At 45.8% G+C, this 26555-nt stretch overlaps 1 protein-coding gene across 1 annotated transcript; it reads right to left on the minus strand.

The window, feature by feature from the left end:
• Window positions 1-1568: 1568 nt before the first annotated feature.
• Window positions 1569-21877, minus strand: Tmem72 (transmembrane protein 72). The gene is made up of 5 exons (XM_051203639.1): window positions 21744-21877; window positions 8546-8612; window positions 4933-5004; window positions 3445-3584; window positions 1569-2134 (listed from the first exon to the last, which is right to left on the minus strand). Exons 1-5 carry the CDS (start codon window positions 21811-21813, stop codon window positions 1656-1658), a joined length of 828 nt encoding a protein of 275 aa, XP_051059596.1. The 5' UTR covers window positions 21814-21877; the 3' UTR covers window positions 1569-1655.
• Between the last annotated feature and the right edge of the window lie 4678 nt (window positions 21878-26555).

The following is a 26555-nucleotide window of genomic DNA, read 5'->3' on the forward strand; positions in this document are numbered from 1 at the left end:
GTCTCTTGGGTCTGCATTGGCCTGGCCTCAGACTGGTTCAGGGTGTCATGATGGTGTTTCCTTGTTCTTCCCTCACTATGAGGTCCTGTAGTAAAGGCACACTCCCACCCTCACCCATATGCCATGTTTTACTCTCCCCTGACCGACCGCACATCTAACGGCCCTCATTGGTAAAAGTCAAAGAGGCAGCTTTAATGCCCCTGTGGGCTTATAGTAATCCATCAGACACCTAGCGTCTGACTTGCCTACTTACTCCAGCCCTCCTAGCTTGCTCTCTGCCTTCACTCTACAGTCTGAGCAAAGACATCCTCTATTACAAGCAGCCTTCTGACTGTCTGGAACACTGGCTGTGCTAAGTACCAGGCTGATGCCACCTCATTTCCACACAGTTCCCCAAAAAATCTCGTAGATGCTAAAAACTATACAATGAACATGTTACGGTACTATAATGTGTGTGTTCTGAGGCTCAGTCCTCAGAGAACCCTGAAGTGAGTCCCCTCCCCAGACACAAACTATAGGACTCTTCCTTTCTTTTGTTCATGCACTGTGGTCAGCTAAGAGGAATAACATGTCTGTTCTTCCTATTTCTGTGGACCAAACATACTATCTAGAACAAAAAGGTATGTTGCATATCTTTTTACTGAGAGATACCTAACTCAAATCTCCCCCCGGCCTGCACCCGGGATGGAGAGCATGACTGCCTGCTCACTCTCCTTTCCCAATGTGCCCTTCTCTCTTCTCCCTTCCCTCCTCCTTATTTTAAACATCTGCTTATCACTCATCCCATCCCTTGGCACCTATGCACGACAGATGTACTTCCCTGTGTTGTGTGGCTCTCTGGGGACAGTACCCCTGGGTCCTGACCTACTGTGAATGCTCCAAGCTACATCCTGGTAATTCCTGCTACAGGCTCTCAGACCCCTTTAGCTTGTACCATCTACTTGGAATCTGAACGCTGCCCACGTAGCGGGGATGCGGTGGGGGTGGGAAGAAGCCCTTAGTGATCCTTCTGGAATGAGATGCTCTTCTGGCCAGTTTTCCTGGCAGTGAGCACAGAGTGGCAATATTTCCCTGGGTGATTCTGCAATGCCTGCTGCCCAGCCCAGGTCCAGAGTATGTTGAGAATGCAGCCTGCTGCCAGGCTGTTCTCACCTTCCCGTATCTACCCTGAGCAATCTTGCTCAGCATTCATGGCCATGTCACCCAATACCTTCTGTTGAGATGCTTACACCACCAATACATCCCTGGGCCATCAGCCCCAGTAGGCTGCATCACACCCAAATGCACCGTAGGGTCCTTACTGAAGGCTGAGCCCTCTGTTTGGTGCAAGGGAAGTGGAGCTTCTGTGTTCTGTTCCTTTAGGGCTTAGCAAGTTGGGTCTGCAGCCATGTGGAGAATGGAGCCATAATCTATTTTCCTTCCCCTGGCCAAGAAGGAGGAGCCTGTGTTGATTCCATGTGGCTAATTCTCATTTGTGCCATCCTGGAGGTCTCCACAGATCTGGCTTGGTACACTATCTAGTAATTCTGAAATTCCAGTCGCCACTGAGAAGTGTACAGCCGCTGGCCAATGGATACCCTGAGTTCTCTACAGGGACCATGACTAGTAGGAGTCCTCTGGCAGGTCCATCTATCTGTGGACTCTAGCTGAGAAGCTCAGCACAGGTCAGTGGCCATGAGAGAAGGCAGGAAGAGCGGGGTCCGGGAGGAAGCGATGATGGGGGTGGTGTCAGAGGCCGTTTCCTCCGGCCCACTGTCACTATCACCCGGACCTTCAGTGATGGATGGGATGATTCTGACTGTGCTGTCTTCAAAGTGGACCTGCTTCTTCTTGGCCAAGGGGTCAGCTGGCTCCAGCGACAGTTCCAATAGGGTGTCTTGGGGCTGCGGAACGCGTGGCTTCTTGGTTCCCTTCAGGATGCTCGTCATGTGGATGAAGAATGAGCCAGGGCCCTCCCTGAGGGCCCCGTGGAAAGTATAAGTTTGCTCAGTGTCCCCAGAGCCTGTGGTGCTCACAGTGCTGCTGGAGGGGTCGGTGTACCGCTCGGTGGGGGCCAGCACCTCTGGGGCAGCCTTGCTTTTCTTCCGCTTGCTCAGCAGGAAGTAGGCCAGGCCAGTGATGATTAGCATGGAGCCTGCAAGAGATCTGGGAGGTCAAGATAACTGCAGAGACGGCCGTGGAGGAAACCTAGAGGCTGGGAAAGCCTTTCACTCCACAATGCCACTGTTGTACCATGATCAGCACCCCAATGGGTCCACCTTTTACACACCCACATCAGACTCAGGCTACCATGACGACATGGCGAGGCTAAAAGGTTAAAATAGGTCCAGTGCTATGGGATCAGGGTACCAAAGAGGGCTCTGTCTGCCTCTTGAGGGATCCCTCTGATCTCTGTGCCCCAAGTCCCTTCGTATGGAGAGTTGGTCTTGATACTGACTGCCTGACTTCCATCACTACTCTCAGGGGGGATTGTGGAGCAAGGCACGTCATGGGGCAAGGCATGTCGTGCTTTGCTAGACAAGGGTGCTGTTGTGGATATCGAACCTGTTGGCTGTCTTTTCCTAGATATGTGGATATTCCCAGTCCCCACCTAGTAATCTTGGGGAAACATGAATCTCTCATGTTCAGGAGAATGCACAGAGAATACTGGCCATGGCTCATCCATACTACCCCGTGGACTCTCTGCTATGGTTCTTGCAAGGAGCACAGCCCACCTACGGGAATCCAGGAACCTGACTGCCAATGCCCACCAGTTCCAGGGTCTCTAAGTCTGCCTCTTCAGGGGGCAGGGTTTGTGGCTCACTCAATGTCAGGGTGAACCCTCCAATGACTTTCTTCAGGACCCATGGTCCATATGCTAAAGAAGAGCACAGCTTATTCTCCTTCTGTTTAGTCTGGGGAGGGTTTTGGTATTTCAGATGGGCTCTGGGAGGGACACAGTGCTTGTATAAATGAAGAAGGAAGAGGAGTGTTGCAGAAAAGAAGGTAAGAGGCAAGTGCAGAGGTTCTGGGGTGAGAAACTGAGTCATCATGCAAGACTAGGAGGAGGAATGGGAGAAAGGCTGGCATGCTGTTTGGGGGTCCCACAGAGTGCCTTCCCAGCCCAAGCCTGGAGCTCAGGGCTGAATGGGCAGATGCTGGGGAGATGCAGAAGGGTCTGGGCTGAGGATTAGCCACCTCATTCCCTGAAAGTGGCCAGTGAGAAGACAACCACGGCCCCATCAAGTGTCCAACTTCCAGATGGCTGTGTACAGGAAGGCTGCACCTCAGGACGCCCCTGCTGCTTGGCGGGCCAGCACAGTGGACATCTGGCAGTCATTCTCACATACTGGACCAGAGAGGGCAGAGGGGCAGGTGGGGGCTCTGGGAGACAGGACCTGACCCTCCTGCTTAGAGCACATCTGTGTAGGGCCCACACGCTTCCATTACCCCTGGTGCTCCTACCTGGAATGGTCACATGCCAGACCAGGACGGGGTGTAGGAAGCAGGCCACAGACAGCAGCATGTAGGCTAGGAACTTCTGGAAGCAGCCCAGCCAGTGGGCCCTCTCCCTTGCTCTGTGTGCCAGAGACCCCGGCTGACACCTGGGGAGGGGATCAGGTTAGCAGGTTAGTAGAAAGTATTCCAGGAAAGTGCGGGCTCCACAGAAGGCTGTGGGAGCCTGGGGCTGAGCCTGGCAGAATCTATGATCTCTGCAGTGCCTCCTGTCTGAGAAGACAAGCATTGTCTACTTTGAAACCTGGAGCCAGGATCCCTGAAGAGCTCAGTATATCAGTGCTCTGCTTTTACTCTGGGTGGTCCTTAGACGTGAGGTGGGGGGGGGGAATGAAGTTTTTTTCAGGCCAGTTCTGTCCTGGGCCTGGCAAGATCGGCAAGCATGGTGCTGCTGAATCGCAGCGTGCTTATTTTTCATGCAGCTTCAGTCCTCACTGTGGTCCCAGGAGGGTGGTTCTTGTACTGCACGCCATTACTGGCCCATTTAAGACTTCCAAAAAAGCCATGAGACTTCCATCAACTTTCCTTTCCCGTTGGCCAAAACCATAGCTAAAAACAAGGGCCAAGGAAGCCCTTTAGAAACCCTGTGGACCCTCTGAAGTGACTCAAGCTCTCCAGCCACAGAATCCACAGTGAGGACCCTGGGCTTCTGTGGCCCCAATCCCTCAGAGCACCAAGGGTCCACCTGCACTGGGACCATGCCTAGAACAGCTCATTGGTGCCCTCTGGTGTCTGTCTGTGGGCGTATATGTACATTTGCACACATACAAGCAGACTTGTCCTTGTGTGGTGGGAGATGGTGTAGGGAGGATTCTGGGACTAAACATCCCTGCAACATCAAGAATCCTTTGAGGCAAAATTCAGAAGAAGGAGTGGGGCGGGGGGCACTACCACCCAAGGGCTGAGCTTGGGAAGCAGCTAGTGGCCCCCCAAGGTGCTAGGTCTGGGTAGCTATATCTAAGGTCTTGTTCCCACTGACCATTTGGGAACTGGACTATGGGGCCCATGTTAGCCACAGTCTAGGTTCTGAGCCCTCACCACACTGACGATAGTTTCACACACCAAGCACTGGCCAGACAGCAGCAGGGACTTTAAGAGCCAGTTCTTACACTCTGCTCTGTTCCCCACAGGCTAAGCCTCCTTCAGGGTCTTCAGCCTGTGGTGGACAGCGTGGACACAGGCCCAGAAACTGAATGTCCTGGAGTAGGGAAAGCTGACTTGGCCAGGAAGTCTGGTGAGAGACAGGCCCTGACTGGATCTGTCCCGCTGAACAGAGCAGAAAGCCATGCTGACCTAAGGTATCTCCAGGTTGGGGCTTGCAGCTTCTGGAAGGAGAACAGGTCCACAGTGACTTCAGAAACATGGCTCCGTAGGTGAGGTACCTATCTGGGGCCAGGACAGGGAGCATTGCAAAAGTCACTTCTAGAGGATACTTACTTGAAGCAGATGGCCAACAGTTGCGCTACAAAGTAGGTCCCTTCACACACTGAGATGGTGACTCCTGTAAATCTGCACATGGAATGGAAAAGGTGAGGGAGGTCCCCCATGGATTTATCAAGCTTGTCTGTTCGTAGCTCCTCTGATTTTCAGACATTTCCATGGCCCCCATCCTCATATATTCATGTTTACCAGTCAGACCCTTGTGCTGCCCAGACGGTGTGTGGGTCTGCCCTGGAGTGGCTGGAGCTAGGAGTAGAGGGGAGGAAGAAGCAGAGGCCAGCAGGTGTACTTGGTATTTTGAGGGGACACTGGAAGGAATGTCTGCCGGCTGGCCCAGCCTTAAAGTCGAGCACTGTGCTCAGTTTGTCAACTTGACTCAAGCTACAGTCATCTGGGAAGAAGGGCTTTAATTAAGAAGATGCCTCTATTAGATGGACGTGTAGGCAAGTCTGTGATCATTTTCTAGATATGTGATTGATGTGGGAGGGTCCAGCTCACTGTGGGCGGTGTCACTCCCTGGGCAGGTGGTGGTCTGGGTTCTATAAGAAAGCAAACTGAGAAGGCCATGGAGAGCAGGCCAGTAAGCAGCACTCCTCCATGGCCCCTGTATCAGTTCCTGCCTTGAGTTCCTGCTATGACTTGCCTTCATGATGGATTTTGATGTGGAAGTGTAAGCTAAATAGACCCTTTCCTCCGTGAGCTGCTTTGGTTATGGTTTTTATCACAGCAAGAAAAAACAGGACAGCCCTGATGAAGATCCCGCTTCTCTGTCTTTTTTTTTTTTCCAGTTGCCCACCCCAGAGCACTGGGGACCTTCCTTAAATAACTCCAGACTCCCATTCTCTCTGGCCTCATGTGGCTTCAGGCTCTGCCCTTGCCCTTCCTAACTCACTGACCCGCATCTCCTCCTCCTTCACAATCACCAGGCTGCCAAGGGTTCTGTGACACACTGGTCTGAAGGTGCTTGCTCTGGTCCAGGCATTCTAAATTCAGAATCTCCCAGGGCATATAAGAAATCATAGGTCTCTGCCTAGCCTCTCAATTTTGTATATCAGAATCCTTGTGAATAGAATCTCGATTTTTGTTTGAAAGGGCATTCCTGGCCCATAGGCTTGAAATGGCATATTCTTTAAATTTCTTTACAAATAATACCCACATTGTCCTGTGTATACAGGAAGTTAGTAGGCACTACAGGGTCTTTGTATAAGCTAGCCCATCTTGGAAGGGCCCCCCTATGTCTGTTTGGTGAACTCTTGTTTTTGCAATGGCCAGAGTCACTATGGACTCCTAAAGGACCTGGACCCACCCTGGGCAGGACTTATAGGAGACCCTGTGAATACCCACTAGAGTGAAAGCTAGAGAGAATAGATACAACTCAGGGCCACTGTCTCCGTTAAATCCTGCTTCTGTTACTGATTAGCTGTGAGAATGTAGATAGAACCTTGGCCTTCTTATGACTCAGTTTCTGTCCTATAAACCAGGGGTAGCTATAAGGCTTCATCAATAAAACCGTTAAAACTTAAAGGAGTAGATGTTTACAAGCCCCTTGCAGCTGTGCTTGGAATGTAACTAATTGTTTTCCCCCTTTCTCTGTATTATGGAAATTAATATCTACTGTCTCCTGCTCTCCTATGCCCAGTATTTGCCCAATTCTTACCTCTTAGTTGTGAAGTGATAGGAACATGATGATTGAAAAGTGCTGATCACAATTCTAGAAGCCTTATAGAAACCAGAAGTTCTATTAATGTCAGTTATGGATGAGGAAACTGTGGGTAAGACCCTTGCCCAGGACTACACAGCTCATCAATGGCAGGTGCAAGATGAGAACCACCCACAAACTCTGGAGACCACGTGACTATGAAGTACTCAAAGGCATGTGCTTAACAGTAACTCTCTGCAGAGCTGTTCCTACATTCTAGGGCACAGGGTCCTTGAGGCTCGGTGAATGAGTGACTCATTCAGTTTCTGTAAGGTGTTAGTGAATGAATGGAACAGGGGTGGCAGGAGAGCAAGGCATGAGGAGAGGAGAAACTGAGCAAAAGAGGCAGGGAGTCGAGGCTGGCCTGGGCTCAAGAATAACCACCTGGGCATTGAGTCCCCTCAAGGCAGGGCAGAGTCTTAGGGAAGATGTGGCATTGAGGGCAGAAGGTATCTGCACTACTTGACTCGGATGAGCTGCACTATTTGGAGAGAAGGCAGGCCAGCCTTGCTGCTGGGGCCCAGGGAGACAGTGCCCCAAGGCTGACGAGATGTGGGTACTTGGGTTATCCATTGGTACACATGGCATTAAGGCCAGGCAGTAGAGAGGGCCAGAGGGCCCCAGGTGTAACCAAGTGTCAAGAGGAAACTTAGCTGTACAAACATGAACTCCAAAGGTAGAATGCAGCTGGGAGGTGGCAGATGTGAGATTCCAGGACCAGCAGAGAGCCTACATCAAGGTAGGGGGTATAATGCTGCCCAGGTCATAGGTCAGCCACCAAGGTGAAGGACAAGTCAGTGAGGGGAAGGAAAGGGCAGAAGATGTAGTCTGAGACCTTGTGGGCAGACAGAGGCTATGGAGCCATGCTGTTGTTGGGATGCAGAGGTTTCCTAGGAATTGGGAGGGAGCTGCTGGTGGCCCAGGACTGAATTGCAGAGATGCTGAGTCATATACTCAGAGAACCCCCACTTCTCACCACTGTGACACCTCTGCACAGCCATCCTTTTCCCTGGTAGTGGAGAGGAAGAGTAAGCTTGGGAGGCAGAATCTAGCATCTGAACATGGTACCTGCTACTCACTAGCTCAGTGACATGGGTTGGCTGGTCATCTCTACAACTAGGTGCACCATCTCTTATGGTGCTAAGATAGATGGCATCATGCAAATAAGACAGTGAACTGTAGTTGTCATGCTGGGAGATATGTATGTATGTATGTATGTGAGTGTGCATGTGTGTGTATTCTATACATATATCTATATACTATACCTATATATACACATATACATCTATACATGTATAATATATAGATGTGTATGTATGTATGTATGTATGAATGTATTGGTGTTTGCTGAATATGGAAGTAATTATAGGGATGCCTGGATGTGTGAATGTGTGGGCAGATGGGTAGATGATGCATAGAGTTAGTGGGTAAAGGGTGGCTGGATGGGTATATGGGTAGAAGGGTGGGATGGATATATGGATGGATGGATGGATGGATGGGTGAGTGGATGGGAGAATAAGCAATTAGGTGAGTGAGTGAATAGGCAAGTCTGTAGATGGATGAATGGGTAGTTGGAAAGGTTGGTGGGTGTTTGGATGGGTAAATAGATGGATGAGTGATTTCACGAGGGATAGGCACACTGGTAGGCAGAGTGTATGGATGAGATAGATCCATGGGTGGGTGATGGACAGGCAGATGTATGGAAGGGCAGACAGATGCATGAGTGGGTGTATGGAAGGATATTGGAGTCTTCCCAAACCAGGACTTAGAAGCTTCTGTGGCTCCACCTCTGGGATAGGGTGGATTTAGCATGGGAAGTGGGTTTCTTTGTGTTACTCTGAATAGTAGACAGACATGAGGTGAGCTAGAACAGAGCATGCAGGCAGGGAAAACATAGGTATGCATACTCACAGCAGGTAGAAGGCCAGGCTTTTGAACTGCCCTCGGAGGAAGGTCTCTGTGCCCACTCCAATCAACACTGTAGGAGAAGAGGAGAAGGGAGAAGGGTCTGGGTATACCATTCTACAGCATTGTCCTAGGAGGGCTCTTGGATGAGGCAGGAGCTTCATCCTGAGGTCTGAAGACCAGGATAGTCCCTTTCCATGTCTACTAACATCTATGGCTAGGTAAAGAGAGCAGGAAGATTTCTGGGTGGTCCCCTAAACCCCAGGAAGAGATTGGAGACCTCTCCAGCCCTACAGCACTGAAGCCACAATCTGTCTGTGTGCCCCAGAGACTGCCTGAACTAAGGGCACAGCAGCCTGTAGGTCGTGGCTACTTTCTGTGATGGCTTCCAAGACTCTTGCCATCCTGGCCCAGGCCAGGGTATCTGCTTTGTGTCTTGCCATGGGTAAAAGTTGCTCAAATTCCACTCTCTTTCTGGGATCACTGAGTTTGTGGCTGGTATGTAGCACCCCCAAACATAAGATAGTCACCCTAAAATCCTGAAAGTACTCCACCTAGAATTAAGGAAGCACTCATTTTGAAGGTGGCTCTGACAATCAAGGGCATACTCACTCAGAATTTAAAAGGATGCTCACTGTGAATTTAAGGTGGTATTTACCCCATGTTGGTCTTAGCCCTCTAAGCCCCTACAGAGTGACAGAGGTGACACAAAAGGCACACAAGAAGGATGGGACTTTGGACTTTTAAACTGAGAAGGCTTCAATAACAGCCTGAGGTAGAAAACTCATGCCTGTCAGTGAATGATGAGGGACCCTTTGTCCACAGTGAGTACACATGTTAGTGAAGTAGACTATGAAAACAGGCGTGTTCTTTCCTCTTGAGAGGGCTGAGAATAGACTAGCTCTTATCATAGTTTCATTAGCCATTGTCTGTATTCTCACAATACTCCATCAGATATTAAAACAGAATGCCTGCCGCCACCATGACACATGCTGTTTGCTTTTTCCAGAACAGGGCAGGGATGTTGAGCCAGCTGATACCCATTCACCCAGATAATAAGGTTTGTTAACACAGAGGAGGTTGCAGAAGATTCCAAGCATGGCCCGGAGGCACCCTGTGTACTCAGGACTATGCAATAGACACAGTTGAGCCAGGATTGAGAAGCAATGAGGGAAAAGTTATGGATTTATGGTAGAAACTACTGGGCACTCAGTTGGAGGAGATTTATGTGGAAATCTTGGCATTTATCATTCTAATCAATCTGTTTGGGGAGAATTTCCTCATGGCAGTAGAATTCACCCATTTTGTACTTGTACTTGATCATTTTTCTTTCCATTCCTTTTTTTTTTCTGTTTTTCAGAGCTGGGGGTCATATGCTAGGCAAACTATTGACCACTGACCTACATTACCAGACCCCTAACAGAGTCTTTAAACATGACCCACAGGTGAAAGACACCATTTGAGGTGTCTGCTTTGGCTTTAGCTCAGTAACAGTTCCTATGAATAGATGGCAGTTACATCTCTGGTCCTTTGCATCTCTTGGTATCCATATCCCTCATGCAATTTAGCCATCTGTCTGTGGCAGAGAGTTGCCTCTCTCTGACAATGGACTCTCTGAGCAGTGGGATTTTCTGGACACAATACAGATTGACACAAAAAGTGGACTTGAGAACTTGGCTTACTTTCTTGTGTTTCTGCCACCACCAGTCTTCCCACTGGAACATGAGAGACTCATGGAATAGAATTGCCTTACCATCCCAGTCTAGATAAGTCATCATCTGTCTGGCTTCTAGGCAGAGGAGCATTGGCAAACAACATTAACAGAGCTGCCTGGCCTACTCACCAGGGTGTGAGAACACCTAAAGCTTACTGTTGTATGCCGCTGAGGTTGTTAGATGTTTGAGGACATCATTTTAGCAAGATAACACATGCGCTTTCAGTGACAGCTTTAGTGAGACATACTTGGCCTCCAACACATTACACATGTTTCAAGTGCAGTCTGATAAGCACTGGCATATGTCTTCACTCATGAAAGCATTATCACATGAAGAAAATGGCCATCATTTGTACCCCAAAGTCTCAAGGAATCACATTAGTGAAACCTTACCTTCTCATTCCTTGGTTCACCCCTAAGCAGCTGCTGATCTACTTCTATCACTAGAGATTAGTTTATATTTCTCATAAGTTAACTAGCATTGAATATATTTCAGTCACATCTGACAATTTGTTACGTTCACAGAGTTACTTCCAGATTCATTTTTGCTGTAGTGTGCATTAGTAGTTAGTGCAAATCTATGCCTGACTGGGGATACACCTCACTTTGTTTATAATTCACACACTGATGGACAATTGGGTTGTTTCTGGTTTTTGGATGTTATAAATTGAGTCTTAAGAGTGTTTATATGTAGTTTTGCATAGTTATGTGATTTTATTACTCTTGGGTAGACAGATGCTTGGGAGTAGAATAACAATTCATATGGCAGATGCATATGCAGCTTTTGAAGAAACTGTCAAACTATTTCAAGTGAGTGCACTGTTTGCATTCCCATTAGTGCATGAGAATTTCATAGCCTTGCCAATGATTCTGTCTTTTTAATTCTAGGCATCCCAATAATACATGTCTGGTTTCTCACTGTCATATGGATTTGCATTTCTCTAAGGACTAGTGATATAGAATATCTTTTCATGTTTATCATCAGTTGCATTTTGTGTTGGCTTCCAATACTATATTTTAAAGGAAAGTCTTTAAAAATTTTAATGGGATCTAATCAGAAGAATTGTATTAATTCTTTTACTTTTGATATTGAACTGAGAAATCTCAGCCTAACTTGACACATAGATTTTATCCTATTGTATAAGAGTTTTATTTTTTAAGATGTACATTTTAGGTCTATGATTTATTGTGAGCCATTAAAAATAAGATATAAAGTATATATATAGGTAACTTTGTAGAATGGCTATTTAATTGCTTATGTATCATTAAAGAGGTACCTTTAATATACTAGTTGCCTTTGTGCTTTGTTCATTTTTTCCTTGGAAAGTCATGCATCCTGGTTCTCTTCATTGCATTACTGTGATGACCAGAACTCCAACACAGTGCTGACTTTATGTGGCAAGGCTGGACATCCTTGGATTGCTCCAACCTCAGAAGAAAAGTACCTAGCCTAAAACTTTCAGAGAGCTGCATAGTTTTTGCTTGTTTGCTTTTAGATGCCTCTTTTAACCCTTAAATAAACAAACCTTATGACTACTGATAAACAGCATTTTATTATAGAAGGATAGAAAAGGGTATTCCAAGAAAATGGAGCTGAGAAATAAGCAGGCTATTATAATATGTGACAAAATGGACTTCAAACCCAAGCTAATTACAAGAGATAAGGAGGGATGTTTATTAAAGGTAAAACCTAACAACAGGATATTATGATCCTAAACATATATGCACTAGATAAATATGTATTCCTCACTTTCCTAAAAGAAAGATTACTCAATTTAAGTCACAGATTGACTCCAACAGAATGATAGTAGGTGATCTCAATATCTCACTTTTACAAATAGACAAGTCATCTGGAAAAAACAAAAACAAAACAAAACAAAAACAACAAAAAAACCTCAATAGAGAATGTGGGGAGTAAGTGACATGATAAGAAGTGGACATAATGTTTATCTACAGAACATCCTACCAGAAACCAAAAGATAATGGGATCCTCTCAGTAGCCCAAGGAACTTTCTACAAAATAGACTATACATTAGGAACCAAAACAAGTCTCAGCAAATACAGGAAAACTGAAATCACATCCTGTATATTAATCTGACAACCATGGATGCTGGATACTAACAACAGAAGAAATTATGGAAAGTACACAAACTCATTTAAGCCAAATATCACACTACTGTATAAAAAGTGGGCTAAAGAGGACATCAAGAAGGAAATGACAAATGCCTAGGACTTAATGAAAATGAAAAGCAAGATAAAAATTCTGTGGGACATGATGAAGACAGTCATAAAAAGAAAGTTTATAACATTATGTGCCTACATAACAATCTTAGAGAGATCTCGAATTATTAACTTAATGATGCACCTGAAGCCTTTGAAAAACAGGACCAAAATAGTAGACTGGAAGTGATAATCAAAATCAGGGATGAAATTAATGAAACACATGATTAAAGCAATACAAGGAATCAATGAAATGAAGATTGACAAAGCTTTGGCCAAACTTGCTAAAAGAAAGGGAACTAACCAAAGCAACCAAAAGAAAGAGAGGGGGATTCTAAGTTAATCAAATTGGAGAAAAATGGAGATATTATTACAGAACTGAGAAAATTCACAGACTTATAAAGACACACTTAAAAATTTTACATTCTACAAAACTGAACAAAATCTTTAAAAATGGATGAGTTGCTAGGTATATGTGATGTACCAAAGTTAAATCAAGATGAAGTCAATAATTTAAGTAAACTTATACCATCCAGTGAGCTAGAAGAAGTAATTAAAATTTTCAAGATTAAAAAAAAAAAAGTTCAGAACCAGATAGGCTCAATGTAGAATTCTACCAGACTTTCAAAGAACAACTAACACCAATATTTCTCAAACTATTTCATAAAATATTAAAAAAGAAGCATTTCCAAATTCTTTTTAGGAAGCCAGTATTTCCCAGATACCAAAATTAGACAACCAACAAAAAGAAAATTAGAGGCCCGCATTTTTGATGAGCATAGATGCAAAATTTCTCAATAAAATGCTTGTAAACTAAAGTATACATCAAAAAGATTATCCATCATGAGCAAAGATGCAGGAATGAATCAACATATATAAATCAATAAATATAATCCATCACATACAGAGACTAAAGTACAGTAACTACATGATCTTTCCTTTGATGCAGAAAAGGTCTCTGATAAAATCCAACACCCCTTTGTAATAAAAGTTCTGGAGAAAATAGAGGTACAGGAGACATGTCTCAACATAATAAAGGCAACATACGGGAAGCTCACTATCAACATTATCTTAAATAAAGAAAACCTCAAGTATTTCTGTAAAATTCAGGAAAAAGACATAGATGTGTACTCTCCCACTCCTGTTCAATACAGTACTTGAAGCATTAGCTAAAGCAATAAGAACAAATAAAGGAGACAAAGGGGTATAACTAAGAAAGAAGGAAGTCAAATAATCTTTATTTGAAACTGCCATGATTCTATAAATAAATGACCCTAAAGATTCCACCAGAAATCTCCTACAGTAATAAATACATTCAGCAAAGTTAATTACAAAACTGGTGCACAAAGCAGTAGCTTTCCTATATACAAATAAAAACACACCAAACTAGAAATCAAGGAAGCAATACCATTCACATCAACCTCAAAAAAGTCTTGGACTAAATATAACCAAGGAAGCAGAAGACTTGTACATTAAAAGCTTTAAGATGTTAAAAAGAAACTGAAGAAAATATCAGAAGATGTGAAGATCTCCCACTCTCATCGATATTGTGAAAATATTCATCCTACCAAAAGGAATCTACAGATTCAATACAATTCCCAACAAAACTTCAGTTTTTCAGAGAAATTGGAAATAAAAAGGAAACAACAACAGCAAATTAAATCTCATGTATAAATACAAAAGACCCAGTATAACCAAAAAGTGACAAAACAACAATAAAACAAACTGCTGGAGATATCACCACCCCAGAGAGTTCAAGCTATTCTACAGAGGTATAATAATAAAAACAGCATGGTATTTGTATAAGAAATACCCATTGAACAATGGAATATAATTGAGGACCTACATAAAACCCACATTCATGCAGCCATCTGCTTTTTGAGAAAGAATCCAATAAAACTGGATAAAGACAGCACCTTAAACAAATAGTGCTGGTCAGAGTTGATAGCTTCATGCAGAAGAATGAAACCCAACTCTTACATCTCATCCAAATGGATCAAGGATCCTGACATAAGACATATTACCTTAAATCTAGTAGAAGATAAAATAGAGAATACTTCCTTGGACTCGTTGGCACAAGAAAGCCTTTCTGATTAAGAACATAACAGTACAGGCATTAAGATCAACAACTAGTAATTGGGAACACATGATTATAAAAGTTTCTGTACATTTAAGGGCAACATCATAAGACTGAAGAGGAAACCTACAGAATGTAAAAATTCTTTATCAGCTCTACATTGGACAAGAGGATTAGCATCTAGAACATATAAATAACTCAAAATTAAAAATTAAGAAAATAAATAACATAATTGGAAATGGCACATGGAACTGAACAGAGAATTTTCAAAAGATGAGATCTAAATGGCCGAGAAACAGTTGTCAAAAATATTCATATCCTTAGCCATCAAGAAATTGCAAATTAAAGCTACTTTGTGACTTCATCTTATCCCAGCCAAAATGGCTAAGATCTAAAGACTAGGTAATGACAAAATCTTGTATAAATGCGATGAAAGAGGAACACTTATTTACTGCTGTAGGGAGTGGACTCTGGTGGAGCCACTATGGGAATCAATGTAGATTCATCAGGAGGCTAAAGATAGATTTACAGGATTCAGCAATAGCACTCTTGGGCGTATACCCAAAGGACTCTATATTCTACTACAGAGATACTTGCTCGCCTATGCTCATTGCTACTCCATTCACAATGGTCAGGAAATGGAAACAGGAAAAAAATCCATCAACTGAGGAACAGATAATGAAAATGTGGTATATTCACATAAAGGATTATTATCCAGCTCTTAAGAAAAATAAAATTATGAAATCCGCAAGGATAGGTAGAGCCAGAACTGAGTGAGGTAATCCAGGCCCTGAAAGACAAATATTGCATGTTTCTTCCATTTGTGGACATTGACTTTGAATCTTTAGATGTGTGTGTTTCATATGGAAAGCACACAGAGGTCAGGGAGTCATTAAGGACCTGTGGGGGGTGGCTTTTAAGGAAGAGAAGATAGGATGTACTGATTAAAAAAAAAGGTTAAAAGAGAGTTATGGAACAAGGGGATAAACTGCAGTGGGAGAAAAGATGGCAGAGTAGAAGGGGGAAACTGGAAAGGATAAATAACTCTAAAGACTGTGAAAAAGGTGTCCACGCTGCCCTAGCGTGCTTTCTGCTGCTGTTTGAAAAGCAAGACTCAAAAGAAACTTGAGGGGAGAAAGGGTTTGTTTTATTTTTACACTTTACATAACATCACCGAGAGAAGATGAGGCAGGGAGGGAAGCAGGAACCACAAAAAAGGGCTGTTTACTGGCTTGCTTTTAGGCTCGTGGTCAGCTATTTTTTATACAAGTAGGCCCACCAGCCAGGGGATGGCAGTGCCCACTGTGGACTGTGTTCTCCTACATCAATCAACTATCAAGAAAGTTGCCCCCAATGCCGGGAGATGGTGGTGCACGCTTTTAATCCCTGTGCTACAGAGTGAGATCTTGTCTCAAAACTTGCCACCACCACAGCTCAAGATGTGATGGGACATATACAACTGGATGGGGCCTTTCAAAGCTCATCCTCCCCCTCTGTCCTAGTCTCCTGGGTCACTTTGTTGCCTAGTTTCTGTCCTTTGACTCCTCCTAGCTCATCCTTTGCAGACCTTGTTTCCTGAACAGGCTTCTGGAATTGGCTGAGTTCGAATCCATGGCAGCAGGTTTTTTTCTGAGTCATTGCATCACTGAAGTCCCAGGGTAGAGCCAGTGCTTGTCTCTGTTCTGTAGACAGGAAATCAGGGCTTAAAGAGTTTATGTGGGAAGGGGCAGTGCAGGTCACCGAAGCATGAGGTGGTGGAATGTGTTTACTAGCTGCCTCCCTGGTCAGATCACATGCAGTGCCCTGGGGTGGAGGTCTTGGCTCCTTCATATACATGCATTGCATATGATGGAAAGAGCAAACTTTTACAGAAGAGATGAAATGAATCATGAGTAGTTTTCCATATTCCAGTTCTAAATCTCAAAAGGAAGACACATATATGAAGAATAAGGAAAGAAACAGTTGATCCGAGTCCAGCATACACAGTGCCTTACACACTCCATAACTCCTGTCCCGGGGATCTCATACCCTCTTCTAACCTCCACAGGGACCAGGCACACATGTGGTTAGCAAACAAATATGAAAAGATAAACATTCATACAATAAAGGCAAATAAATATACAAGATTAGAAAAATAATTAGCTTTTCAGGACCCTAGACAATTACTTAGAAAACATTTACTTTTTTTTGAATGCTTTGACCAAGACTGAGTGGATAAACTTTTAGCATAAACCTTGTACCCATTAAGAAATGTGAACACCTGCGACTTAAATGCTGCTTTTGTCCTGATCTATATTTGTAATTCATTTGTATATTTGAAGGGTATGTGGTAAGGAGTGCTGCTATTTAGAATGTGGTTGTGTGTATTAGAGAAGAAGATGAATGGGTCATAACAAAACCAACTAACCAACCAACCAACCAAACAAACAAACAAACAAAACAAGCCTTGAGTGATTCCTGGATTGACTCCAAGCACTTGATTTGGAAAGAGAAGGACATTAGTTTGACAAGCAAGTTGCCCACAGCATCTTTGCCTGGGTATCACTTCACTCCTTTGGTAGTTCTGCTATGTCCAGTCCTTAGATCATTCAGAGCAGAGAACCAGCAGATAACTTAAATACCAGTGTCTTCACTTCAGAAAGCACTTGGCACACTTGACTATTATTGCTGCAGTACATGTCCATGGCCCAGCCCCACTCCCAGACATAGCCTGTGCACAGTGGGACTGTCCCAGGGTAGGTCATAAGAGTAGACAGTGGAGAGGCACTGACCAGGCCTCTTTACTGTTATTTCTGGGTTCTTCTTCTTCTTCTTCTTCTTCTCCTTCTTCTTCTTCTTCTTCTTCTTCTTCTTCTTCTTCTTCTTCTTCTTCTTCTTCTTCTTCTTCTTCTTCTTCTTCTTGTTCTTCTTCTTCTTGTTCTTCTTCTTGTTCTTCTTCTTCTTCTTCTTCTTCTTCTTCTTCTTCTTCTTCTTCTTCTTCTTCTTCTTCTTCTTCTTCTTGTCCTCTTACTCCTCCTTTTTTTCTCCTCCTCCTTCTTCTTCTCTTTTTTAAAATCTACATCTTAGTCATTAAAATACAGAGAAACATGCTCCTTTCCGAAGGGAGACTAAACTTGATTGGGAAATAAAACCACAGTGCCTTATCTTGAACTGCAGCTACCTATAAAACTTAAATCTATCAACAAAGAGACAAGTCAGGAGTGGTGTTGCCTTGTTTAGCTGTATCCCAGGTAACTGCAGCCGGCCAATTGGGCTTCTGGGATGTTACTTGGCTGAGTCTGCCACTATGCACAAATTCTTAGGATTCGCCACTCAGTCCACTCAGTTCTGAGTGTGGAGCCTGGCTTTTCCCAGTCCGTTTCTCACATAACCTTTAACCCTGGTTTAGGCAGAGGACATTGATTAAAAGTGGGGTCTGAAGAATAGATACCCATCAGCTGGACTTGGCCTCCCTGCTTCCTTAGAGACCTTGAGGAGAGTGCTTTAATTCACCAAGCCTCAGTCTCCCCCCTCCTCCCCCAGGTACGATGGTTATGGTGATGATCCTATTGAGAGGCCTTGGTGGATAGAACAGTGGATGGAATGAAGTTTTGCATTGAAGACAAGTAGCACAGGGCTTGGCCATGGTGAAGACCCCAATTACCAATGCCCAGAGACTGGAGGAATCAAATAGAGATGCAATTGAGGGCACGTGTGTACTTGGTGGTGGGGCTGGGGTGAGGGTCTGGGTGGGTGGGAATGGAGGTAGGATGAGTGGATAAACTTTTAGCATAAACCTTTTGTTCTGAGGTTCTGAGTATTGACATCCCCTCCCTCCAGGGAACAGATCACTCTTGGGAAAGTCCTTGTGCCTGTTTGTCTGTACTGAAAGCCAAGAAAAGGCCTTCCTTCCCAGATAAATGCCCAAAGACAGGTCTCCCTCTGTCCTCACATCTCACATGCTGGGTAAGGCACCTGTGCATTGCCTTGGGAGCCTTCTCCTTTTCTGGCCTGCCTAGGGCTGAGAAGAGGTGAAGGGTTACTGTGGAAGTTCAAAGGAGAGTAGGTCTCTCTGTCCTCTCTGCCTGTCTGTCCAATGCTGGGGATGAATCCTATTGGACAGCCACTTCTCATGAGGTAGCAGGGTGCCTTGCCCTGAGAGTCCTGTCCATTTAGTATCTATTTACCAGGTCCTTTCCGATGCCCAGCTTGCATTAAAAGCAATCACAGGATATGTGAGACAGTCCTTGTCTATAATCCTAGAGACTAAGATAGGAGGTGGTAAATTTGAGGCTAGCCTAAGCTAAATATAGAGCCTGCCTCCAAACAAAAACCCAACCAACCAAAACAGAGCTATTTATAAGCTGCACTGAGTCTCAAGCTCTCACATAGGATATGTTTGCCATGTTTTGGGTGAATGCAGTGAGAGGCTGCTTTCAGCAATGGATACACAGATGTTCCCACATCTGCACTGGGTGGGCAGGGCCTGTTGGTGTGTGCACAGTTTTTTAGTGTGTTTGCTTTGTGGGCAGGGTCTTACAGTACATCCTGTCAACAGGAGCATTTAGAGGTCACACTCACGCACTGACACACTGTACACACAGCCCTCATACCCCCATGACCTCTAAGGTCAGGGACGTGCTTTGTAAGATCATGTTAGAGTAGGCTGTGTGTGAAGTGATTAAGAAGCCACATGACTGTTTCAAGGGGCAGGATTTTCTCATTTTGAAAATAGTCTGTGTAGGTACTGTCTGTCTACTGCAATTTGTTGTTTTGGTTTGGCTGTAGTGTCTGTCCTAAAGACCACTTGGGGTGTGGGGCTTGAGCAATGCTTCATGAAGGGAGCCGGGCGGCAGAAGCAGTGTGGTGAGCAGCCCTCTCCAGGGGGCATGCCTCAACCACAGCCACAGGAAATTGCTGTGTCATGAGAGCCCTTGGAGCCTGAAAGCCCTGAGCCTGTCTCCAGGGTCCACAAGAGAGGCTGCCACCTCCCAGGTTCTGTAGTTCCTGGATGTGACACCCTGGGAGGCTTTGTTCACATCCCTGCCTAGCATCGCGACGATCCATGCTGTCTATGTACAAGGGCACCTCGTAGGCCTCGCTTGCCTGGATTTCTGAACAACCCTGGTTGGTCTCTGTTTCAAATCTCATTCCCCCTTTAGCATCGATGTTCCTACAATGGGGCCTGGACTTTTCAACAGAGGATTTCAACAAAAGAGGCTTAAGGGTATAAAAAATTTGCAAATCTTATGTACTGGACAGAGGCCCAAAGGCCAGTGAAGTCAGGAGAAACCTGAGATCTGCCAGAGAGCGCCAGCATCAGAGCCCTCTCTAGTGTCTTACTTGCTCCAGCACTCTGCAGAGTCCAGGGGCTATTCTTTGAAAGCTTGGCCCTAAAGGCAACTGCAGCATATTTTTAGCCTGGGTCTGTATCAAAGCCAAGCAGGAGGTCCATCTTCAGCATTAGCAGCAGCCTCTTTGCAGAGATGAGATTGTGGTTAAGATGTGCAATATCCCTCGGTGTGCACATGTGCTGGGGCTGGGGGGGGGGAGGGTTGTTGTGGAGTGAAAGGCAGCCCTTAGGTTGAGATAAATTAGACGTAGGAGTCCATTAGAAGGACAGATATGTGCATCTTAAGCAGCTTTCTGGCAGGATGGAGGTATTAGCTCTGTGTGGAGTATGGTTGCATTCTAGATGTGAGATTCCTGGTAACCCGAAGGGTATGGTGTCTGTATTTAAAAGTCAAGGTGCAGAGGGAACACAATGGACTTGGGGCACCAGTGGAAAATGGTAACTCACACTCTCATCATGGAGGTGTTTTAGGGTCACCTGTGGGGCCCTTGTGATCATTGCCTGAGGGAAGCTAGAGTTGGCTCTTTCCCTAGGCCTATTTACATAGGTCTGAACAGGTCAATGCTTTTGCCTAGGGATTCAGGCAAGGCTTTGTGCAGTGCTGTTGGGAAAATCCAGGACTCAACATTCCAGGCTACTGATGCTCCAACTTCTTGTGTGACCTTGTCAAGGCCATGGTTCCAATCTGAGTTCATTTGCTCCATCACATAGCCGGAGGGCTGGAATTTGACCTTGCCTTCTCTCACTCATAGCTCTGGTGCTGGCTGACCATGAGTCCAACCTAGTACCCCAAGAATGGTCTGGATCCCCACTGATACTGTAGTAAATCACAAGGGCATCTACCAAGAACCTTTGTTGTTTTGCTAAGCACTGCATCTGCCAGAACTCTTGGCCAGCAGACCCTTCCATCACCATGGTCAGGAAGCATGGCTTCAAAGCTCCACAAGGCTGGGGACCAAGGTTGTACATGCATGAGAGGTCTGAGATTTGGCTCACATGGCTTTGATTTGAACTGGAAGACCTTTAAATTGGGAAAGAATCTTGAGAAATACTTTGTCCAGATGCAAAGAAGGATTTAGTGTGTATCTCTTCCATTCCCCCAGGGGATGAGGTGCACTGAACTAAGGGCTCAGAACACTGCTGTTCAGTTCCTCGGCATAGGTTCTCTGCTTCTGGTCTGATGGAGCTAAGGTCAGGGTTTCTGTCAGAAGTCAATTCTTTGCTAACCATCTGAAATCCCAGTTAGCAGAGCAGCTCAGGTGAATTCTGGTCCCCTGAGCTCCACTCCTGTAGATGGCTCATAGCAAAGGGCTGGTTTTCAACAATGCATTTGCTAGCAGGGTGTGGGAGGGCCCAAGGAAGCCTGCCATCTTCATACCCCGTCCGTCTCCTGAGGACAGAGCTGCCCTGTCCATGGGATTCTCTCTGATTGGATAGGGCTATTGTTGAATATAGGTGACCATTTTCATAACTACACAATGGTACAATTCTCACAGTTTTCTAGCCCTTTACACCTTCACCTCTAGTCCCTACTTCAACTTGCTATCCTTACAATCCCTTGAGGGCAGGGGGCAGACCCCTTCGCTCGTTGCAGGATGCTGAAGGTTCTCAAGGTCTCGCAAGATTAGGCTGCCACCGAGTCTCAGCACCAGACCCAAGGCTCAGTCTTCTTCAGCTGCCTAAGGCTTATTCTGCCCCTGCTGTTTTCCCACAATACAGAGGGTCTGAGGGTCATAAAAGAGACACTGAAGGGCAGTTGTGGCCACATGTGCCCACCATCTCCTGGCTAGAAACCATTTCTCTAGTAGCCTTCCCTGTTGTAGCTCAGAACAAGGATATGGTAGATAAGATAGGGTCTTACCTGCAGCTGTAGTGATGCCCAAGAACCGGCAGGTATATTCCAGCCCAGTCCAGAACACCTGGAGCTTCATGGTGCCCGAGGTGTGAGCAGAGTCCCAGAAGGGCAGACTGCACAGTTTCCTCTGGATCTGAGATACTCCGGATGCCCCTCGCAAGCAGGGGGGTTGGCTTGGGGGTTGGCCCTGGGCCTCTGGGCTCTGCCTCCCTGCTCCAGTTCTTGCCGCCACAGCCTGGCTGAGGTGTGAATAGGGCTCACCTTCCTAGCTTAGCAGCCTGTGCCCTTGCCAAGTGCTGCTCAGTTTAATCATTATCTTGGAAGAATGCTCTCCCTGCTACACACAGACCTGGGCTGGCCTGGAGCTGCTTCAGCCCCAGTGCAGATGCCTGAGATCAGGGTTGGGCTGGAGGCAGTCTCCAGCTGGCAATTAACTGTTTCTAGCTGGGAGGAGGGAACAGGAGAGCTGGAGCCAAAGCCCTTCCTCATCAGGCAGTGCCAAGAAAGTCTCACCCGCACCTCACACCTTCTGGGGTCCTCGAGGAGACTGGGCACCTGCAGATCTGGGGTGGTAGAGAGAAATAGAAGAGACAGAATGAATATGTCCTGAAATCACCAGTGGGAAGAGGTTCTGAATTTGAGGCTTTTCCCTTCTGTAAATAGATGGGCTGAAAATGTTCCTTCATCTGGAAGATTTGAACTCTGACAAGACCCTCTTAGGTCAGACAACAGCACACAGAGACCCTCTTCTGTTTTTCCACAGGCATCTGGGATATGAGATGTGGGAAATCACTGTGTATGCTGGGTAAATAATTAACTGGGTGACCTTGGGGGGACCCAAAGGTGTCCGGCCTTGGTAACTGTGGCAAAAAGTAAAGAAGAAAAATAGCTGTACTAGTGTTCTCAGAAGAGAAGAGCACCCCAGAGCCCTGTTGATGCATGCGGCCTCTAAGATTGGTCCTTGGTGGCCTTCGCTGACTCTTACTTTATAATTCATCTAGTGGATTGAGCAGTATTGTGTTTTAGTCTTCCTGTCAGTTCTTTTCTGAAAACTATTCCTTGTCTGCTCATGTGGGGTGAAAAACAAAAACAAACAGGCAAACTGACCAACCCTAATAATAGCAGAAGTCTTGGTGTAAGCATGCATCTTTCTTTGCTATTTAATGAATGGACAAATTTTATTATTAAGATTATTATAGTTTGATCATTAACTTGTATTCCATAACACACCCTCTCTTGTAAAAACCTCCATGCTCATGTGATGCTTAAAATGAAGTATAGAAATGTATCATTCGGTGCTTATCATGGGATCCATCTCTAGCAACACACACACACACACACACACACATACACACACACACATACACACACACACACACACAATGGGTGGGGAGCACTCACTGAGTATGACTTAGCATACTTACTTCTCCACTGATCACATTATTTATCTATTAGCTGAGTATCTATTCCAACCTTTGTGAAATGTGATGTGTCTCTGCAGACAGCACCCCTATGCCAGATGCAGGTTAGGGCATCTCTGTGGCACACACTGGGTTGATCTGAGGAAGGAGCTGGTACCTGGGCTGCAGTAGCTCTGTGCTTACAGCCTTCTCTGAGAACTCTTTTTCTCTGAGGAGACTGGAAGGCCCCTGTCACACCACAGCTGTTGTATGCTTTTCCCCGGTCATAGTGACTTATTTTGCTTTGTGTCTCATGCCCCTAAGCTCAGAAGGGAACTTCTTCCTGGCCTTGGTAAGCATGGTTTTGTCCACTGACCATGACCTCCCCTTCCCAGTCAATACTTTAGGAATGAGGAGGTGACCCAGTTCTGGGCCAACAGCTCAGTTGGGGCACATGTGTTGGGTTTTTTGGGGAAGTCCTGCTTACGTCTAATAAGGGGCTCGAGGGCAGGCTGCACTATGCCTCTATGGATCTCTTAGGATGAGGAGTGACAAGGGCGTGGTCTGTCCCATGAGACAACAGCAACGGTGGGATGGCTTTGGGAGCTGTTACACTCAGATCTGCTTTGTCATGTGGCTACAGCAGGCTTCCAGCGGTCACAGTAGGCTCCACTTTGCCCGACAGAATGGGTTATTTCTGAACTGGCTCAACTCATAGCTCTTTTTCTAAGTGTTCTGAGTTCACAGTGGGGCAGGTAGAGAACGAAAGGTCATAAAGTTAGGGCATTCCTCAAAACCCAGAGCTGCCCCGTTTCACTGAGCTGCCCTCTTCAGTGATCTGGAAAACGGCACAGAGCTGATGGTGTGAGAAAAGCCGAGTCTGTTGCAGAAGCAAAACGAAAGAGGAATCCCGGTGTGAGCCCTTTAGAAGAAACCACAGAGTGGGCCTAAGACCATTAATTCCATTTGTGCAGCCCCATGGGGCAGAGAGAAGTCTGTCTTGGCAAAGTTCCCCAGATCACTTGCAGATTAGAGAAAAGACTGCTGGGAAGCAGTGGCTAGACCCTAAACTAGGGCTTGGATGAGAAGGAAGTGAGGCCCTAGACATGCAAATCTGACCCTGCATCACTAATATGCCCAGAGGAAAAATAGGGCAGCTCTCCCTGAGCACTTAGGGCAAGGCCCAGGAGTTTCACTTTCAACAGGCCAGTGAGAGGCAGAGGATGGAAGGACAGAAGGAAGGCAGAGAGCCTCAAGTGGAGAGGGATTCAGGAACCTGTGTGGCTCCTGGCAGAGTCCTGGTGACAGAAAGTCTTACTCCAGCAGGAGGTCATAGAGAGTGTGCCAGGCAGGGACCCCATTGTTCAGGAGAGTAGTAGGATACCCACACCACACACACACACACACACACACACACACACACACACACACACACACACACACACACACAGAGAGAGAGAGAGAGAGAGAGAGAGAGAGAGAGAGAGAGAGAGAGAGAAAGAGAGAGAGAGAGAGCTCCAAGCAGAGACATGTGTTCTAGTAACAGGTCACACAGGAAGAGGACAGGCACCGAGAGAGGCCTGGAACCCATATGTATGCTAGGGTAGGGACGTGTGGATGAGTCATGATCTATAGATCAGAGTGAAGAATCTGTGATTCTAAATGACTATTTCCTGAACCCAGACGAACGCTGTGAGGAGGACTTTAAGGAGGCACCTTTTCAGGGCCCTTGGAATATCCCAAGGAGGAGATCCAGGGCTGTCTGTCTTATAGAACTCCTCTCCTGGGCTGTCAATGGTCCCAGGATGGGGTAAGCAGTGGATACAGATTTAAAGGCACCCTTGTAATCTAAGCACTTGACAAAAAGGTGTCCTGCCTCTGGGGCTTGTGAGAGTAGCTGTGAGGCTGATGTTTGTAGTGAGAGCCGATCCTTGCTTAACAGGCCTACATTCCAGAGACAGTACTGTGCAACCCCATTTTTCTCATGGTGAACATATTCGCTATCACAAAGGAAGAAACGAGGGGATACCGAGTCTGGTCCCGCCTCTGGCTCAGACCCTCCTCTGCTCTTTCGGTTTTTGATTTATAGATACTTTCATCATAAAGCTGCCCCGTGAGAGGAGACTCTTCCAGGAACTGCGGAGATGATTTAGAAAGATTGTTGTCTGAAATCAGCATTTGGAGTCTCGTTGCTTCTAGATTTGAGTATTTGGAGGTTGATTCACCGAAGGTTCCCATCTTCCCTGGAGGTGGCCCACAGAAACAATGCACTAGCTAGCTTGGGCTCCCTCTTGGCTTTGTCTGGAGCTTCTGTTTGTTACTAAGTGGAGGTGTTTTTCTGACACCCCAGCCATCTGGGATGGACATAAATTGAACACCACTGACAGGAACATAGAATTTCCAGATGCTAGGAATGGCTCTGGGGATCTTGAGGAGTGAGGAGAAGATGAAATGTGAGTATGTGCTTCTCTTTAGCCACTGGGCTTGAGGAAGCTTCCACAAAGTGGCAGGAAGATCGTGGGCATAACTCAAACCCGGAGCTGTCCCTGGAGTGGTGTCTGGGTTGATTTAGATGGCCCCTTGACATTTTATATCCTCCCTTAGGTTTTATTTCCGTGACCCTCAGCTGGGTGTCGGTAGAAGAAAATGACAATGACTCACAAGTTCAGTTGCCTAACTCTGTGCTCATTTGGCTCCTCCCACTCAGACTCACTAGCATATGAAGTTCTCCACTCTTTCTGGAAAATCTCCCCCATTTTCCCTGTCCTTTTGTGTTTTGAATTTGGTCTTATCGGTGTTGATTATGGAGTCTTCTGTGTTTGTTGTCTCCCTGTCTTGTGCTCTGGAGTTGGTTATCTCCAAGTTTCCTCCTATGGTCCCCTCTCTTATATTGTGTCATAGATGTGCTGTGTGACCCACATGATAGAAGTAGCAGCTCATCAACCCTGAGAGGTCAGAAATGCCTCTGCCCCCGAGAGTAAGGATAAGGGTGCATATGTGTACACTCCGTGGAACGAGGGCATGTCAAGCAAGCACACATCACTGCTAGTTTCACAAGCCCTAGAGATCTATCCTCAGAAGGAAGCCAGATATAGTGTGACAGAGGGGAAAATCTGAAGCCTCCTGTCCATAGTGGCCTATTGAATGACTGCAGATGCAAACTCTGGGTCTTGTCAAGTTTCAGATGAGTCCAACCCTTGCCAGCAGCTACCCCTCTAGAGACTCTGAGCATGGGCAGCCAGGCAAGTGGCTCTCAGACACACCCAACCCCAAGAAATCATGAGAATGTAAATTATTTACTGTTCTAATTTCTAGGTTTTACAGTGATCTGTTACACAGCAACTGCTAACTAACACATCACCCATAATCCTCCATTCTCTCTTCCGCTCTCCACTCTGGTGGTTTCCTTTTCTGCAAT

Source organism: Phodopus roborovskii, unplaced genomic scaffold (assembly GCF_943737965.1).
Source record: "Phodopus roborovskii unplaced genomic scaffold, PHOROB, whole genome shotgun sequence".
In the NCBI taxonomy this organism is placed as follows: Eukaryota; Metazoa; Chordata; class Mammalia; order Rodentia; family Cricetidae; genus Phodopus; species Phodopus roborovskii.